At 40.9% G+C, this 17,940-nt stretch overlaps 1 protein-coding gene across 3 annotated transcripts in view; it reads left to right on the top strand.

The window, feature by feature from the left end:
• Kcnq5 (potassium voltage-gated channel subfamily Q member 5) overlaps window positions 1-17,382 on the top strand; it is a 536,287-nt gene extending 518,905 nt beyond the window's left edge. For all 3 annotated transcript variants that reach the window (XM_051152962.1, XM_051152961.1, XM_051152963.1), the window contains 3 exons: window positions 12,927-13,058; window positions 13,953-14,079; window positions 15,578-17,382. In XM_051152962.1, coding sequence (XP_051008919.1) covers window positions 12,927-13,058; window positions 13,953-14,079; window positions 15,578-16,540 — 1,222 coding nt within the window. In that variant the 3' untranslated portion in view covers window positions 16,541-17,382. The remainder of the gene's footprint in view (window positions 1-12,926; window positions 13,059-13,952; window positions 14,080-15,577) is intronic.
• Window positions 17,383-17,940: the final 558 nt, after the last annotated feature.

The raw sequence follows: 17,940 nt of genomic DNA, 5'->3' as shown, positions 1-17,940 counted from the left end.
CATGCATTTGGAGAAAATGCTTTGCTCACTAGACATTGTGGTGTTTATATACTTCTTAGTGTGGTTGTCATAGAATTACTACATCTAGGATGAGAGTAGCTCTTAATGAGGTCCTCAGTGACCATTGTTCTTACATAAGTTGGTTTTATATATGCAGAAAGTGTGTGTCTTTTTATATGATTATCTCAGTGACAGAGTTCCCACCTAGCCTGTGTGAATTCCCTGGAACTGATCCCCAGGACCACAAAGCAAAAATCTGAACAAGAATACTGTGCAACATATTTTTCAACTAAAGATAATTAAAACAATCCAACTCAAAATGCTCATTATTTTGAAAAGCTACAAGAGAACCTTTGAGTTTTATTATGTTTCTAACTTCTCTTATATTTATACGCAAGAATCACCATGCCTGTTACGTTTCGCTACAGGCAACCTTTTATATCCCAAGTCAAACCAACTATTTAAAGAAGCAAATGAAGTCAAGAGTGAAAAGTCAAAAAATTCTCTTTTTGTATGCTTGCATGCAGTACTGAGGCTGCAGCCCAAGGCCATGTGCATAATCAGACAAGCAAGCACTCTACCATTGAACTGTATCCCTACCCCCTCAAAGAATTCTTCAGCTGACTGTATCCTTGTATTATAATAGATTATCCATCCTACTTCATTATCCTACCAGGCTGGCTGCTCAGGATATTTGCTTCAAGAGACAGGATATCCTATATCCAACCCGAGCCTCTCATAGGGATGGTGAGAATATTGTCCTAGTGGAGCTATGGAGAAGATTAAATGAAGTAATATTTTCAATCCCTGAGAGCTGCACTGACTTATGATAAGCACTATGATTAGCCCTTGAGTTGATTGGGCTCCTTAGGGCCTTTCAGAGTGCCATATCTACTGCCTTTCCTCCACTGTGAAGGCAGGTGCTGGCATTTTCCTCCATACCTGCTTCCATGACAAGTCACTTGAGCGGAATGTTTCTTTCCTTTGGCTAAGACATGTTTTTAGTTCCCAAAATGTTTACAGCCTTGATCACTTGCCTCCCTTCCCAGAGGTATACTGTAACCCCTCTGAAGTTACTGATCTCTTATCTAGACTGGTCAATTGCTCAGGATTGCAAGGTTTTTTGTTTTAACCTAATCATAAGTTAATGTCCCAAGTAGATCTCTCCTCTCTTCCTGCTCATGATGTGACCACCCACTCCCCACTCCAACACACACACACACACACACACACACCACACACACACACACCACACACACACACACACACCACACACACACACACACCACACACACACACACACACACCACACACACACACACACACACACCACACACACACACACACACCACACACACACACACACACACACACACACACACACACACACCACATACTTCTAAAGAAGAATAAATTTAGGTGTGCTTGCATGCAATTCCAGCATTCGAGAGGCTAAAAAAGGAAGATGGTAAGTTCAGTGCCAATCTGCCCTACATGGAGGAGGAATATAAGAGAGAGGAGGAAGAGAAACAGGAGGAGGAGGAGGAAGCAAAGATAAGGGTTGATAGCCACTTCTTTCCCTTCTCCTTTCCAGAGGTCTAACTACAGATTCTTTGAACTTCCACCCAGGAAGTTAGTATGTGCACTTGAAAATTATAAGTTGAGCTTCTACTGTGCACCAAGCACAGAGATAAACATTAGCAGGGGAGACAGATCCCTGCTTACAGTCATGAGGGCCAGCAAGAAAAATGCAGCCAATCATGATGCCAAGGCAGGCTCCTTGGTGCTTGCATAAACCACCAGGTCTGCAGGATACAGCATTCAGAGACAGGTAGAGCAACAACAAAACCAATAAACAAAAACCCTGGTTGGCCGGTAAGTAGGTTATTTAAGGGACAATTTACTAAACATGGTTGAACAGCAATCGCAGAACAATGCAAAAGTGAAAATGGCATTAGAAAGAGTATGTGTTAAGGGAGGGTAGCAAACCCAGAAAGTACAGGCAAAACTGAAGACGGAGCCTGCACTGGTTTAAAGAGTAGGAATGTGAGGAGTCTTTGAACACAAAAGCAAGTTATCTTATGGGCGCTTTATTCTAAAGTTTGAAAAGACGCTATGGTGCTAATCACATCATATTGAATATCATATTGAAAGGCAGGCAGGAGTGACAGCCCACCTGTAATCCTCATGCTCAAGGGTCAAAGAGAGGGGATCCCTCGGGACACACCTGCTAGTTAACTAGACCAGCAGGATCACTGAACCCTGGGTTCAACCAGAGACCTTACCTCAGTAAATACTGCAGTGAGATCGAGGAAGACACCTGACTCCAACCTTTGGCTTCCTTACACATGAACCACACATACATGAACACAAATGTTAGTACTTGTCAACTATAGTACACAGACGGGAAATCCTAACATTCAAGAGATAGAGGCAAGAAAATAAGCTCAGAGCCAATCAGGGCTACATAGTGAGGCTGTGTCTTAAAACAAAACAAAATAAGTTGCAGAGTATAGGGAAGTCTGGCATGAAAAAGCAGAAGGAATCAAGAATGGTCTACCTGGCTTAGGAGAAGCAAGTATTGACTTTAAAGAGTGCCAGGAGAGCTCAGCAGCAGAGTGGACCTCTGGGTCTGTGGCTTATTAGAACAACAACAACAAAAAAAAAAAAAAAAAAAAAAAAAAAAAACAGAACGGGGACACAAACATTGTCTTACTGATGTCTCGGGAAGATAAAGAAGTAAATAAAATGATCTACACAGATTCAAATGCTTAAAAGCTTGCAAGAAGCCACAAAGGAAAAAGGGAGTGATTCAAAGTGCGCTGACAGGTGGAAATCGGGGAGGCGTAGTGGAAGATAATGTGGAGGAACCAGTTTGAGCAGGAGACAGAGGTGAAACATGCTAAATGCTGTTAAGAGCTCAGAATGATGGAGTAAGAAGAGCCTTGGAAAGTGTCCATCAGTGTTAAGACCCCAGAGGAAAAACTTGGGTTAGAGGAATTGGGTTTGAAGTCAGGTGGCAAAGAGAGCACCTTCTGGAACTCAATATTGCAATCTCGCACTCTAATATGAACAAGGGTGTCAAAAATGTTCTTTATGTCTAGCAAAGATTCATCAGCTCCTCTAAAATAGCTCACATCTGATCAGCAACTGAAGAGCCAGTGATGGAATGTCAAGCCTTCCCAAGTGGATATGCAAATCCGACCTCACTGTCACCCTGGCTTGGATGACTGAGTTTTCCAGGCTTCTTTCGCTGTGAGACCAGTGCTGAGTGGCACACACACGGGACCATTCTCTTGGCCCCTTCATAAAATGCAGGGTCAACTCTGGGCCCTTCTTAAGTCTCATTTTGTATTTCAGATAAAAATACTGCCCAGAGAAAAGGCGACATTTGTCATTGTTGTTGTTGTTGTTGTTGTTGTTTTTAAGTCTACCAGCTGTTTAGTCACGACCAGCTGTGAATCTTGCGAAGGTAATGGTTCTTTGTTTTTAACTCACTATTAAGACATTCTTGACAGCCATGCTACAGTAAAGGGTGCTGCCAGAAGAATGTTGTAAGGATCATTTAGCACATATTTTTAAAATCAGCTAATATATTCCCTAGGATATTCTTTGTTTGTTTTTGTTTTGAAGATAATTACTTGTGGCCAAATTTTCATTGAGGCTCAATTAAACTACTGTTCCTGTTGATGACACACTGTGATGACACGCAGAGATTTTCCTTTTTTACTTTTTATTTAGTTATAATTTAAACTGAGTCTCCTTTGGGTGGGGGCTGGGACAAAATGATTTACTCCTTTTCACACTTTAAAGTTTATGCAGAACTTTGTATTCCTAGAAAAGCAAAATCTCCAAATTTAATTGCCATATCAAGGTTAAGCACATCCTGGGAGGAAAGTTAACTATTTATAGACATGCTTGAATCTGCAAGTTTCTGCTTGAATTTTACTATTTTATTCTTTTACTAAGAAAACTCACCTATAGAATACACTATAGAGAAACACAGAACATCCTCCTCAATCTTTCAGCTACAGAGCAAAAATAATTTAGGCCAGACATGACAGCACACACCTTTAATCCCAGCACTCAGGAGGCAGTGGTGGGCATATTTCTGAGTTCAAGGACAGCCTGATCTACACTGTAAGTTCCAAGATAACATTTAAAGATGTTTTTATTAGTTTAAAGATTCTATGACAAGAAGACAAGTTAACTCCTGGCAACACCCAGATGATGAGCATCAATGAATCTCCTTACAGAGATGGCTTCAAATGTGGCAAATAAGCCTTTGGGCAAAATGCCATTTCTGCCACAGACAAAATTACGGCTAAAAGTGGGCAAGCTTGGATACAGGCAGAATCAATAGCCAAACTCTGCCAAGACAGGGTAAGCAAGTCCTCAATAGTTCCTGCCTCACAAATATGTCTGTCAGATATATTGGGCCAGAAGGCTGAAGATGATGCTCCAACATTATAGAGAGTTTTGGGTGACTGTTCAGGCAGCAAACTGTCCTGTCATCTTCCCATTGTGGAAGCTGCTTACCTGCACTTCCTGTCTATTCAGATAATTAATTTTATTCCTTCTCAAGTCTCTGATGGGATTGAAGACCAGATAGTTTGGTTTTACAATTAAGCTTAGTTGTTTTGGGGTTAACATGTTTTTAGGTCTAGATAGATGTTTTAAATTGATAAAGATGAGATATGATAGATATTGAGTTACATTCAGAATTTTAGATGCATCAAGATAGGAAAGGTTTTCTTCAAGTTTATCAAATACAAATAGCCAAAACACTATGAATGTAGCATTTATGTAATTCCTGATTATTTCATGGTTCTTCTTGCTGTAGTTAGTTTATTGTATATATATGTGTAATAATATAAATGTATATGTAAAAAATAATTTTAAAAACATGAAAAAAAAGAGATACACAAAGAGACACTGCCTCAAAAATGAAGAGGAGGAGGAGGAGCAAGAAAATGAAGAAGAGATGGGGTTCTTCTGCCAGAAGTAGAAACTATGTAGTCACCAAATTTGTTCTAATGTTCTAAACCAGCCAACTGGTATACCTGCCTACAGCCTCTAGGGAGGACTAGGCACATTGTATCCAAGTGAAGCTAATTTGTCTACCTCTACTAAAAGCTACTAAAGAGTGGGGATAAAGAGATGGCTCAGTGGTTAAGACCATTTGTTGCCCATGTAGAGGACTCAAGTTAGTTCACAAAAGCTACAGGTAGCTCATAATTCCACTTCCAGGGGATCTTCTCCCTTGTTCTAGCTTCAACAGGCACCAGGCATATACAAAGTACACATAAATACAAGCAGGCAAAATTTCCAAATACATAAAATAAGTATTTTTAAAAACTAAACAGCTAAAAAACAAGAGATAGATAGAGGGACAGGCTCCGTCAGGGCATCTAAGAGCTCCTGTGCTTTCCTAGTGACTAGTTCACTAGTATCTCAATCTGAGATGGAAAAAGAGGTAGAGGAGTCTCAGCTATATGTTTCTCTAATTTGTCTTGCAGGATCTTCAGAAAATAAATACTGTACCCACAAATATAAACATATATTATTGAATTATGTTTATATATTAACAGGAAATCACTAATACCATAGTGAGTAACACGTATACTTACAATAGGAGCACAAATTATCAAGACATGCAGACATGATGGCCTACTAATTTTGCTCCATGAATATCACCATCCTTGAGTTAAGGTCTAAAAATTGAGAGAGTGCTAGCTTAGGATATGATGGGGTTATTTGATGATCTAAAGTCTTTATGTAACTCAAGAATAAGCAGCACCATGCCAGGATAGGACTCTTGGATTTGAGTGATTGAGAGCTTTTCGAAATAAGATTTCACTGGGTAGCCCAGGCTGTCCCGGAACTTGATTTGTAGACCATGCTGGCCTTGAACTCACAAAGATATGCCTGAGTCTGCCTCCTGAATACTGGGACTAAAGGCCTATGTCACCACTATCTTGAATCCTTTATTTTAAAGGGTTAGATTCTGTGTTTCTCATGGAGACTTAAATATCAGAAGATACAGTTTTCTAAACATGGGGGGGGGGGAAGGCTGTTAAATACAGAATAACAGAGCATAATGAAGCCAAGAAGCCAAGACAAATTAGGGAGATGATCCAGAGAAGATCCACACATGTATTTCAGAAACATACCACAGGAGAATATATGGTCAGAAGCCTTGGAGATGGGCACACAGAGCCTGTGAAGGGTTGTCACCTCCAGAAATCATATCCTACCATCTCCAGTCTAGCTGGACACTCTTTTCTGCACCCTCATGTTGACCTGTGCCTGTCCCGCTGCCTTCTGCTGACTTGTCAGCTGCCTTATAAGGCTGAAAGTGTCATGGCTTAAGGAGATTGTCTCTTACATTGGCTTCCCTCAGTGATGAACAGATGGGTACATTGAAATTAACCCTTCACTGCCCACACTGGTGTTTATCACAACAGCGGGTAAGCAAAACAAAGAATTTCATTAAATCTCTGCAGCTTAGGGTGTAGCTCAGTGATATCTTCACATTCATATGGCCATGGGTTCGCTCCCTAGCACTACAGAGAGAAAAAAGTGTGTGTGTGTGTGTGTGTGTGTGTGTGTGTGTGTGTGTGTGTGTGTGTGTTTAGTCTGATGTTGTAGCTACAGCCTATATTTCTAGGTATTCTAACCACTTGAATCCAGGAATTCAAGTCCATCATGGGCAACACGGTGAAATTGTTTCCAAATAAGAGGAAAAAGGAAATCAAAAATCTCTGCTTCGTATCTTAGACCAATTAAATCAGAATTAGAGTCAGAGCCCAGCTCCCTGGGTAATTCCTAAGAGCGGCCAAGCTTGGGAAGTAGTGCTGTCATCATGTCAGTCAAGCGCCTTTCGGGTTCACAGTCAGCTGCGCCCTCTCTGCCCTGCATGTGGTTTGGCTGCCTGCCGGCAGGACCATCCATCTGTTGGTGGCAGCAGTCGTCTGTGCTGCTTCTGTTTTCCCATCATTCTCTCTGCATATTCATATTCTTCACCCTGATTTAGAGGACTGGAATAAGACACGAGATTTTATAAGTTGTGGCAAGACAACAAACGCACCTAGATTTCCTTAGATCCTCAGAAATGCACATGTGCTTGTGCGTATTTATAGATATAATTCTACCCAGAGTTTAACTTCACTGTAGTTCCTCCCGTTCTCAGAAAATGTGTGAGCAGGCTTCCTCAGTTTCTGGAAGAGGTGCCAGTTTGGGCTCTGTGGTGAGTCTTTTCCACCCTCTAGTGGTGTTATTGGAGCACATCAGTTTTGTTCAACAGGATCACTTCCATTCCTAGCCTCTCCAACAGCATCCAAGGAGACTGAGATGGGGAATCCTTAACTTTTGTCCATTGCATTGACCCAATGATGCAACTCATTCATATGAGGGAGAGAATTCACTAAGCATAATTGACTTCTCGGCCTTTTATTTGTCCTCCAAAGACCAGCCAGAAATAGCCATAAGAACAGGTCATTCACTTGGCAAGGGTTTATTGAGCATGTTATGAGTTCTGACAGAATGAAAAGAGCCCTAGTGCATCAAAGTATCAAAATATTAAGACAGTGGTAGACTGTTATAAGTTAGGGCTTAACATTGGCATCAAACTGACTCATTTCCTATCCCACACTTGGAAGTTCTTTAATATGAGCCAAGTTATTTATCCTCTCTCTATACAACAGGTCCTTATCTGCAAAATAGTCATACAGCTCTCTCAGGGGATATTAGGAAGTACAGTCTAATACTATCATCATTCTAATTATCAAAAACATTTTAAAGGTCCTAATTTTACTCTGGAAAAATGTCCTCAAACCTTTCTTCTTCTTCCCAGGCAATGCACGAGCTATAGTCAACTTCTTTTGTAAACATGAAAGAAGACCCCAAGGTCTTTGGCCTCTTTGACAAGTCAGTTCATAGAATTTAATTTGTTCCTGGTTTCTTGGCCCTTCCTCGTAGTTCCTATCTAAACCAAGGGTCAGAAATGACAGCTAAAAGTCAAAACTCTAACCCAAAGTTTGTTTGGTACAAATTGTTATTGGGTCATATCTGCATTTGTTTGTTTATTTTCTCCAGAGGTTTTTCTTTCTAGCAGAAACAACAAGACCTGCAGGACACACAACTTTCACTTGCTGGCCTCTCATCTAAAATACCTTAGTGCCCTTCATCTAGATTTTCTGGTTTCTCTGTATTTACATCCACCTATGTCTGGAGAGTTGAGACATAGAACTTCCAAGCTAGTCAAAGACACAAAATCACCTTTCACCCCTTTTCTTGCCAACCAAGAACTTCCCAAGCCCAACGTCTACCTTCTTTCCCTTATTTTTATAACCAAAAGTCTTAGTATCTGAAATACAATGGTTGTGGAGAGGGGAGAAAATGGGTAATTTTAAAACCTTTCAAATTCATAATGAAATAGCTTCTCTTAAGATAGTCCTCTTAAGAGGCCTGGCGGCACTCAGAGGAAGGATAGCAAGTTACCAAGAAGAGACTCGATATTCTAAGAGCATATATAGGGGGAGGAGGTCTCCCTCAATCACAGACATAGGGGAGGGGAGAAGGGGGGAAGTGGGAGGGAGGGAAGAATGGGAAGAAACAGGGGAAGAGCTAACAATCGAGATGTAATATGAATAAATTAATTAAAAAATTTAAAAAAATAAAAGACAAGGTCTCACTATATATAAAAAAAAAAGATAGTCCCCTTAAGCCAGGCATGGTTGCACATGCCTTTAATCCCAGCACTCAGAAGGCAGAGGCAGGAAGATCTCTGTGAGTTCGAGGTCACCCTGGTGTACAGAGTGAGTTCCAGGACAACCAGGGCTACACAGAAACCCTGTCTGTAAAAACAAAACAAAACAAAGAAAGTAAGGAAAAAAGATATTCCTGTTGATATTTTTTTAAGCTAGTTTACTGGGTTTTTATACCTCGCCTCCCTTCCAACCCTTATTACACCCTAAACCCTTCCAAACCCCAACACTAAGTAGGAGAGAAAGAAGGTTAGAGAAGAAAAGAGGCATAGACTTCTATAGGCTACTTCCTGCTAATTAGGGACATTGGGACTTCAGAATATCCAGCAGTCCAGCAAACAAGCAATCCAGAAAAAGCACACAACACAGCAAAATCAGCATCAAGAGCAACCACCACCAGCAGCAGCAGCAGCAGCAGCAGCAATGACAGGTGGAGAGGTAGCAGCCCCAGATCCTCTTGGGGATCCCCCATTTATACCCTCTCGAGAGTCCCCAGAATTAAACTATCTGTAGCTGGCAAAGAACATGCCCCTGCCAGTGCAAGAGCCAAATCATAATCACCTGCTGTGAAGCAGCCTCTTATCTATACTTTGGATTAAAGCAAAAGCATATTCACATAACATAAGGGTTTTTGTTTTTTTTTAAGAAACCAAAACTTTCAATACATATTCCTTCAATTCCCAACACTCTCATTTCTTTCTAAGGTTTAGAATTATTAAGCCATAAACTTTATTTCATCCCCTAGGTAACCAGAAAATGGCCTACTCTCTCTTCTCAAAAACTAATAAAATAGCTTTTTAAAAAAATAATGGTACTCTCTGGGAGATAATACATTTCAAAGCAAAATTGACAGACTACAAGAGTAACGTGTATATCCTGAAATGGCATGCAAATCAGAAGAGAATCCCTATATTTGTTGAAAAGGAAAATATTGCAATTAGTATGGTTAGGGAAAGCTTTGATACATAGTAGTTGCTTATTTGGGGGATAAGAAAGGGTCACTCTAAGATTTTTGTACTTCTGTTTCCCAAAATATGCATAAAGCAAAAAAAAAAAGGCTAAGGCATAATGTATTATGTATACAAGTGTGTGTGTACATGTTCATTAGTGTGGGAACATAGAGGTGCACATGCCCCAGCTGTGCCTGAATTCTTATGTCCATACTAGGAATATAGAGTCAGCAAACAGTTTACCAACTGAGGCTTGTTCCCAGCCCCACCAAGACTCCCTTTACTTTCTACTAATTTTGCCAAAATGCCTTTAACAAAGAAAGGAAGGAAGGAAGGAAGGAAAAGAAAGAAAGAAAGAAAGAAAGAAAGAAACAATACTCACTTATATCTGCATACTAGCCCAAGGGGCATGTCCCACCAAAGCCTTCACTTACCAGGAAACTGGGACAGAGGCGAGGACATCCTATTGCGACTCTAGATGAAGAGAAGCATGGGAGAATAGCAAAGTAGAAGGATCCAGAGGGTCCTAGAAACCTACAAGTAGAACACTATGATAGGCAGATTTGGGCCCAGGGGTCCCGCTCAAACTAAGGCACCAGCCAAGGACAATACAGGCGGTAAACTTTAAGCCCCTACCCAGATCTAGCCAATGGTCAGAGCATTCTCCACAGTTGAGTGGAGAGTGGGATATGACTTTCTCTCATACTCTGGTACCTCACATTTGACCATGTCCCCTGGAGGGGGAGACCTGGTGGCACTCAGAGGAAGGACAGCAGGTTGCCAAGAAGAGACTTGATACCCTATGAGCATATACAGGGGGAGGTAATCCCCCTCAGGAACAGTCATAGGGGAGGGGAATAATGGGAAAATCGGGGGGGGGGGGGGGGGAGAATGGGAGGATACAAGGGATGGGATAAACATTGAGATGTAACAAGAATAAATTAATAAAAAATTTTAAAAAAAAAAAAAAAGAAAGAAAGAAAGAAAAGACATTGCTAAGTGTGGTAGAGCACCTTTAATCCCAGCAGTCAGGAGGCCGAGGCAGCCTGATCTTTATGAGTTCAAGGCCAGTCTGGTCTACAAAGTCAGTTCCAGGACAGCTAGGGCTATTCCACAGAGAAATCTTGTCCTGAGAAACCAAAAGGAGAAAAAAAAGGAGGAGGAGAAGGAGGAGAAAGAGAAGAAGGAAAGAAGTGGAACAAAAGGAGGAAATGATGAAAAGTGAGGAAGAGGAAGAGGAGGAGGAGACAAAGAGGGAGAGGACACAAAATCCATTTTCTAAATAAGAAGAATGGTGAGAACATACGGTAAAGAGAGTTAGAATATTGTGGATGAGTGACTCAACAGTGATTAGAATGTAATTAATTTGAGTTTAAAGATATAATGAGAAGATAGTTTGGGGTTTAAAAACTTTTAAACTACTTGGACTCAGTGAAATAATCTATCACCTCAGATAGGTAATAGATGTTTTCTTTTTAAACCCTAACCTCTCCATTTTTAGCCAAGGGATGATAAATTTTAGTTTTTAGAACAGAGACCAGTTCCCTGCGTGGAATCCATGATTGTGATAGTAAGAATCAATGAACTATTTAATAGTTGAAAAACACCATCAGGTTTAACATTTACCATCAATGAGGCTGCACAGATTAATTAAAATGTCACACCCCTTTGCTTTTAGCAGGCACTTTATGACACTACTGCAGTAACTGATTATCAAACCAAGTGACCTACTGACAGCATCATGAAAGTGACTGCTGGAATATTGTTTTAAAGTCTGGGGCTCATGCTAAAGGAGGCATTGTAGTGAATGAGCTCTTATTCCTTTAAAAAATGCTTATATCCAGGTTACACTGAGAATTGTGCTTTAAAAAAAAATTTTAAATGACTAGCTAATCTAATACTGCACTACAGAAATAGTTTATGGAAATGTTTACAAATTTCAAAGCTAGAATGTATTACCTTAGAAAGAAGAACTAAGATTTGCAAATATATTTGCATCTCAAAGATACACACAATTAGCAGGTAAAGATGCTTGCAACCTAGCCTGACAACTTCAGTTTGACCCCTGGGACCCACATAGTAGAAGAATGGACTACTGCACGTTGCATTCTGACTCCACATGTGTGCTGTGGCATATGTGTACACGCACACACAAAGACAGAAAGGGAGAGGGAAGGAAGGAAGAAGGGGGGGGGGTAGGTGTAATTTTATAAAAGACCACTTGGCCAGCTATTCTGTTTATGGGCGAAGAGGTGCTTGAGAGTCATGTATCTTTGTTTGTCTCAGTGTGCCTGTGTACACACCTGTGCATGTGAGTGCGTGCAGAGTTCAGAGGTCAACACCAAATGTTTTCCTCAAAATCCATCATATTATTTTTGAATAAAATCTCTCAATAATCCTGAAGCTTATCAATTCATCTATACTGGCTGGCCTCTCAGCGACAAGAACCCACCTGTCTCCACCACCCCAGCGCTGAGATTACAGGTGTGTGCCACAACAGCCAGCTTTTTACACAGATGCCAGGGTACCGAACTCAGGTTTGCATGCTTGTATGGTGAACATTTTCCCAAATGAACCATCTCCCCAGTATGTTCTATTTTTTTTTAAGAGAGATTTTCACTCGATGTCATGGTATCCTGGATGTCTATGGTCACACAAGAATTGCATTTGACTCTGGTTTTAATTGGAGATTTCAGTGGGTATTAAAAAGGTGTAACGCTTATTGTTCAGTTTCTTTTTTAGTGTGTGTTGCTATGCTGAAGGCATGTCTCACATGACATGTTCTTGATAGTGCCCTCTTTAACGTCTGCCTTTTATGTTGCATTACTGTAGGCACATAAAATAATTTGATACATGATTTTTGATTCCCAGAGTTTCATATATGCACATAGATTCAATAGTGGGGACTGAATCTAGGGCTTTACACATGCTAAGCAAGTGTTCGAGCACTGAGGTGTGTTCAGCTCTGCTTTGGCCTTTTTTTTTTTTTTTTTTTTTTTTCCCTGTCCTGAGACAGGATGTTACTAATTGTCCCAACCTGATCATGTACCCCAGGCAAATCTTGAGCTTGCAATCCTCCTGCCTCGGCCTCTAGAGTAACTGGGGTGACGGGTCTGTACCACTGTGAGTTTTTGTATTTGCTGATAAGTGTGTAGTAACTTATATCAACAAAGTCGTGGGAAATAATACTCACTGTGTGTTTGTACAGAATTATGAAGTTTCACGTTGCAAAGCGGAAGTTTAAGGAAACGTTACGTCCATACGATGTGAAAGATGTCATTGAACAGTATTCTGCTGGTCATCTGGATATGCTGTGTAGAATTAAAAGCCTCCAAACACGGTATGGAAATTACCTGGGGTTTTCTACAATCCACGAAAACCTCTCAGTTCTGTATTTCTGGTTAGTTTTTGGTAGGTAGCTGAGGGGCTATGCATTCTTGTCTCCATACAGACATATATAACCCATTGACAGCCTCCACATAGCTCAGTTCCCTCTTCTGGACGGCGAAGAGAATGCCTAGTAGGATTGAATAAGCATTGATTAGTCACTGTGGTGTGGAACAAGCAGTAACCCTGGCGTGGCTGCTCAGTAAATGTTAATGATGGGCTAACAATGGAGCATAGTAAAAAACCTTATAGTAGGCCATAGCTTTCTTTACCTGCTTATCATATTTGGTATGAAACCCATCCTGATTGAATCTGTCTAACCAGTGTAAAATAATCACGACTGTGATTTCACCATTTTTATGGTTGAATTCAGAACTCAAGTGCTCCAAGATGGAAACAAAGTATTCTGCCTATACAGTTTTTCCTCTAGAAATGCTTTCATATGTGACTTCATTAATTAATCTTTTGTAATCTTGTGTTAAGAAAGTCATCAGGAGCTGGAGAGGGGCTTAACTAAGAACAGTCACTGCTCTTCCAGAAGACCTGAGTCCAGATCCCAGCACCCATGTCAGGTGGCTCACAACTGCCTCTAACTCCAGTTTTCAGGGAGTCTGACTCCAAAGGTCACCACATACTTGTGGCACACACACGCACACACACACACAAATAATACAAATAAATCTCTTCTAGAAAGAAAGATAAGCGTATCAACTGGCACACATTTCACCTTATTTCATCTTGTTTTGTTTTTTTGTTGTGCTTTGTTTTACCAGCATTGCATTTTTGCCCAGTGCAATGTTCTCTGTACATTTAGTGCTTATAGCCAGGTATGTTCTTTGTTTGCCAGTGTTGACCAAATTCTTGGAAAGGGGCAGATCACATCGGATAAAAAGAGCCGAGAGAAAATAACAGCAGAACACGAGACGACAGATGACCTCAGCATGCTTGGCCGGGTTGTGAAGGTTGAAAAGCAGGTACATCTCAGCCACTCTTTACCTTCAGCCATGATTCATTAAGCAAAGCTGAGTATATGCAACTTAAGTGTTAAGATTAACATTGATCTTCTTAAATTTTATTTTATGCGCATGAGTGTTTTGCCCACATGTCTGCACACCAAGATTGGTACCCAAGGAGGTCAGAAAAGGCCGTTGGCTCTTCTGGAACGGGAATTGTGAATGGTTGTGAGCTGCCATGTGGATGCTGGGAATCACAGCCTGGTCCTCTGAGAAAACAATAAGTGTCCTTAACCTGAGCTATCTCCCCAGGTCCTAAAGTTAATCTTTTTTGGTTTTGTTTTTTGCTTTGGTTTTGTTTTTGTTTCTTGACACAAAGTCTCTCTACGTAGCTCTGACTGTCCTGGAACTTCCTATCTGCGCCAGGCTGGCCTTGAACTCACAGAGATTCACCTGCCTGGAGGCAACTATCGAATTTCCGTGATAATATAGTAAAAACCTATTTGTTGGGTATGGTTTATTTTCATTGTGTCTCTTAGTTTCCTTCATTTAAAACAAGATTTAAAATCTCACCGTAATTGTGACAAACATTGGTTATTTCTTAACCCTGAGACTGCATCTTTTGGAAGAGTCTTCTCAATGGAATTCAGTCAAACGTATTTATTTATTTACTTACTTACTTACTTACTTACTGGGGGGAGGATGGGGTTAAGGCCTCACTATGTAGCCCTGGCTGGAAATCACTATGTAGACCAAGCAGGCCTAAACTCTTAGAGATCTGCCTGCCTCTGCCTCTCAAGTGCTGGGATTAAAGATGTGCACCATCAAGCCTGAGTTTAAGTTTAAATAAGATTGATACTTTTAAGTTTCTTAATTCCAGTATAGAGCAAGTTCTTACTAAAATTCACTAGCATTCCAGAAAGGAAATCAGTCATTGTAGCTAAGAAAAACATGCTGATTGAAAATCATCTTGAAATTGCATTTTAATGGTGCTTATTTGATATTTAAAAAAGAAAAAGAAAGAAAGAAACATATATTTAAAATGTTGAAGAGTAGAGTTGAAGATGTGGTGCACAGAGGGTCACACAGATGCCAAAATAACCCTCTCTGTTCCCTCCTCTAGTACTGTCACCACCATTGTGACACTCTTACACAGTCAGAACTCCATTGACCCTCATTGTATTTGTTTGACTTTATCAATACAATCTTCGGGAGGGTGGGTATTTATTTTTTTTTCTCCCCTTTTTTTATTTTATTGTTTTATTTTTCATTTAGTTAATTTATTCAGATTACAACTCAATTGTTATCCCATCCCTTGTATCCTCCCTGTTCCTCCCTCCCTCCCACTTTCACCCTATTCCCCTCTCCTAGGTCTGTGACCGAGGGGGACCTCCTCCCCCACTATATGGTCATAGGACTTGATAGCCTATCAATACAATCTTATTTCACCTTTTAAATCGCAAAAGTAAGGTCTTCATAAGAGGGTATTCTCATGTGTAACCGTTCTTCTCACGTTCAGGTCCAGTCCATCGAGTCCAAGCTAGACTGCCTGCTGGATATCTACCAACAGGTCCTGCGGAAAGGCTCCGCCTCAGCCCTCACCTTGGCCTCATTCCAGATGCCGCCTTTTGAATGTGAACAGACATCAGACTATCAAAGTCCTGTGGACAGCAAAGACCTGTCCAGCTCCGCACAAAACAGCGGCTGCCTAACAAGGTCAGCCAGTGCCAACATCTCAAGAGGCCTGCAGTTCATTTTAACGCCAAATGAGTTCAGTGCTCAGACTTTCTATGCGCTTAGCCCTACTATGCATAGCCAAGCAACACAGGTGCCGATGAGTCAAACCGACGGCTCCTCCCTGGTGGCCACCAATAACATTGCAAACCAAATAAGTGCTGCACCCAAGCCAGCAGCCCCAACAACCTTACAGATCCCACCTCCTCTCCCAGCCATCAAGCACCTGTCCAGGCCGGAAACTCTGCACCCAAATCCCACTGGCTTACAAGAGAATATTTCTGATGCCACCACCTGCCTTGTTGCCTCCAAGGAAAATGTTCAGTTTGCACAGTCAAATCTGACCAAGGACCGTTCCCTGAGGAAAAGTTTTGACATGGGAGGAGAAACTCTGCTGTCTGTCCGGCCTATGGTCCCCAAGGATTTAGGCAAATCTTTGTCTGTACAAAACCTGATCAGATCAACAGAGGAACTGAGCCTCCAGTTTTCAGGCAGTGAGTCCAGTGGCTCCAGAGGGAGCCAGGATTTTTATCCCAAGTGGAGAGAATCCAAATTGTTTATAACTGATGAAGAGGTGGGGGTGGAGGAGACAGAGACAGATACTTTCGACGGCACCCCACAGCCTTCGGGGGAAGCTGCTTTTACATCAGACTCTCTAAGGACTGGAAGGTCAAGGTCATCTCAGAACATTTGTAAGACAGGAGACAGTACAGATGCCCTCAGTTTGCCTCATGTCAAACTGAACTAAGTTCTTTGTTTTTCGTTCTAGGCATAGCTGTTCTTTTAGCCATACATATCACTGCATGAACTACTCTGAAAGCCCTTCTAAAAAGTCGAAATTGCAAGATGCAGGAAGAATATGAAAGGCCATTTATAAGCCTGTTATATTTTAATTGCATGAAAATGCATGTTTAGGGATGGCAGAAACTCCAAGGTACATCGACATTAACCCATGCATTTAATTATGTACCTTGAGTCTAAAGTCCCAAGCAAACAGTTGCTGCTGATGCTATGGGGTGTGCGAAGATATCGGCATTAGTTCAATTGCAAGAATTGACACTGTACTTTGAAATTGTGAGAGTAAACACCTTCAAATTTCAGGCATTTCTGCTTTATGACTAGATACAAAGTGCATTTTCAAAATTAGGCCATAATGTATGTTTAGACACAATGGCTATCAACAGCTGCTAATAACACAAGTAAAGCAGATTTGGAATATAGCAGAAAAGGCTGCTTATTTCAAGATACCTTTGCCAACCTCCTCAGTCATTTTATTAATGTAATTTGAATGTCAATCTGTGTGCTTTTGGTGACTTAGCGCTGTGGCAAGCAATTTTGCACATTGTTTTCATGTTGTCCTTTATGCTGAGAATGTTTTCTAATTATAAAATGGGCAGATAATGCTATTCAGGGCCAGTGGGGCAAGAGACTCACTCTCCCTTGGACACCTTCAACTCCATGAAAAAGCATAGTTTCTAATGGAAGAGTCAACCCTGTCAATGATCAGCCTCTTTACAAGAATAGGAAATACTGATGGATGTAATGGCCTGTGCAACTGGGCTGGTCTCTTGGTGAGGATACAACCACAGGTCAGTCAGTCTGCCCATCCTCGTCACTCAAATGGCCAGTGTGACCTGCTATTCCCATTTAGCAGACATAAAAGCGCCTGAGGAAGAGCCTGTGTACTTGAGACTGGGGGAAGAAGACTTTCAAATGCTACCACAAGATTACTACAAGTGGGGGACATTAAAGGAGGTGACTCCTACCCACCCCCAGTGGGCAGTGAGGAGAGAAGCCAAAATGAAGTAACTAGATTTTTTAGAAAAATAAATATTGCTAAGAAATTCAACTACCTGAACATCCCTTATTCTTGTATAACAGAGAATTTTGCAAGTTATTTATTTTTAATATGCCCTGAATGTCTTTTGCTATAATGTAGTACATTTTGCATATGAAAGGCTAGAACTAAACTTCCTTTACTTTTATACTAGAGTGAAAACGTTTCTATTCTTCCCAAAAATACTATCCCAAATGTGAAATTATTGGCTCAGTTTCCAGGTTATGAACCTTAATAATTACAAGCCAGAAAGCACTGGATGTGTCTACAAATCAAAGCTCCTTAGTAATATATTATGATGGAAAAGAAAC

This window comes from Acomys russatus, chromosome 11 (genome assembly GCF_903995435.1).
Source record: "Acomys russatus chromosome 11, mAcoRus1.1, whole genome shotgun sequence".
Taxonomy (NCBI): Eukaryota; Metazoa; Chordata; class Mammalia; order Rodentia; family Muridae; genus Acomys; species Acomys russatus.
This window is presented reverse-complemented; position numbering and strand designations above follow the sequence as displayed.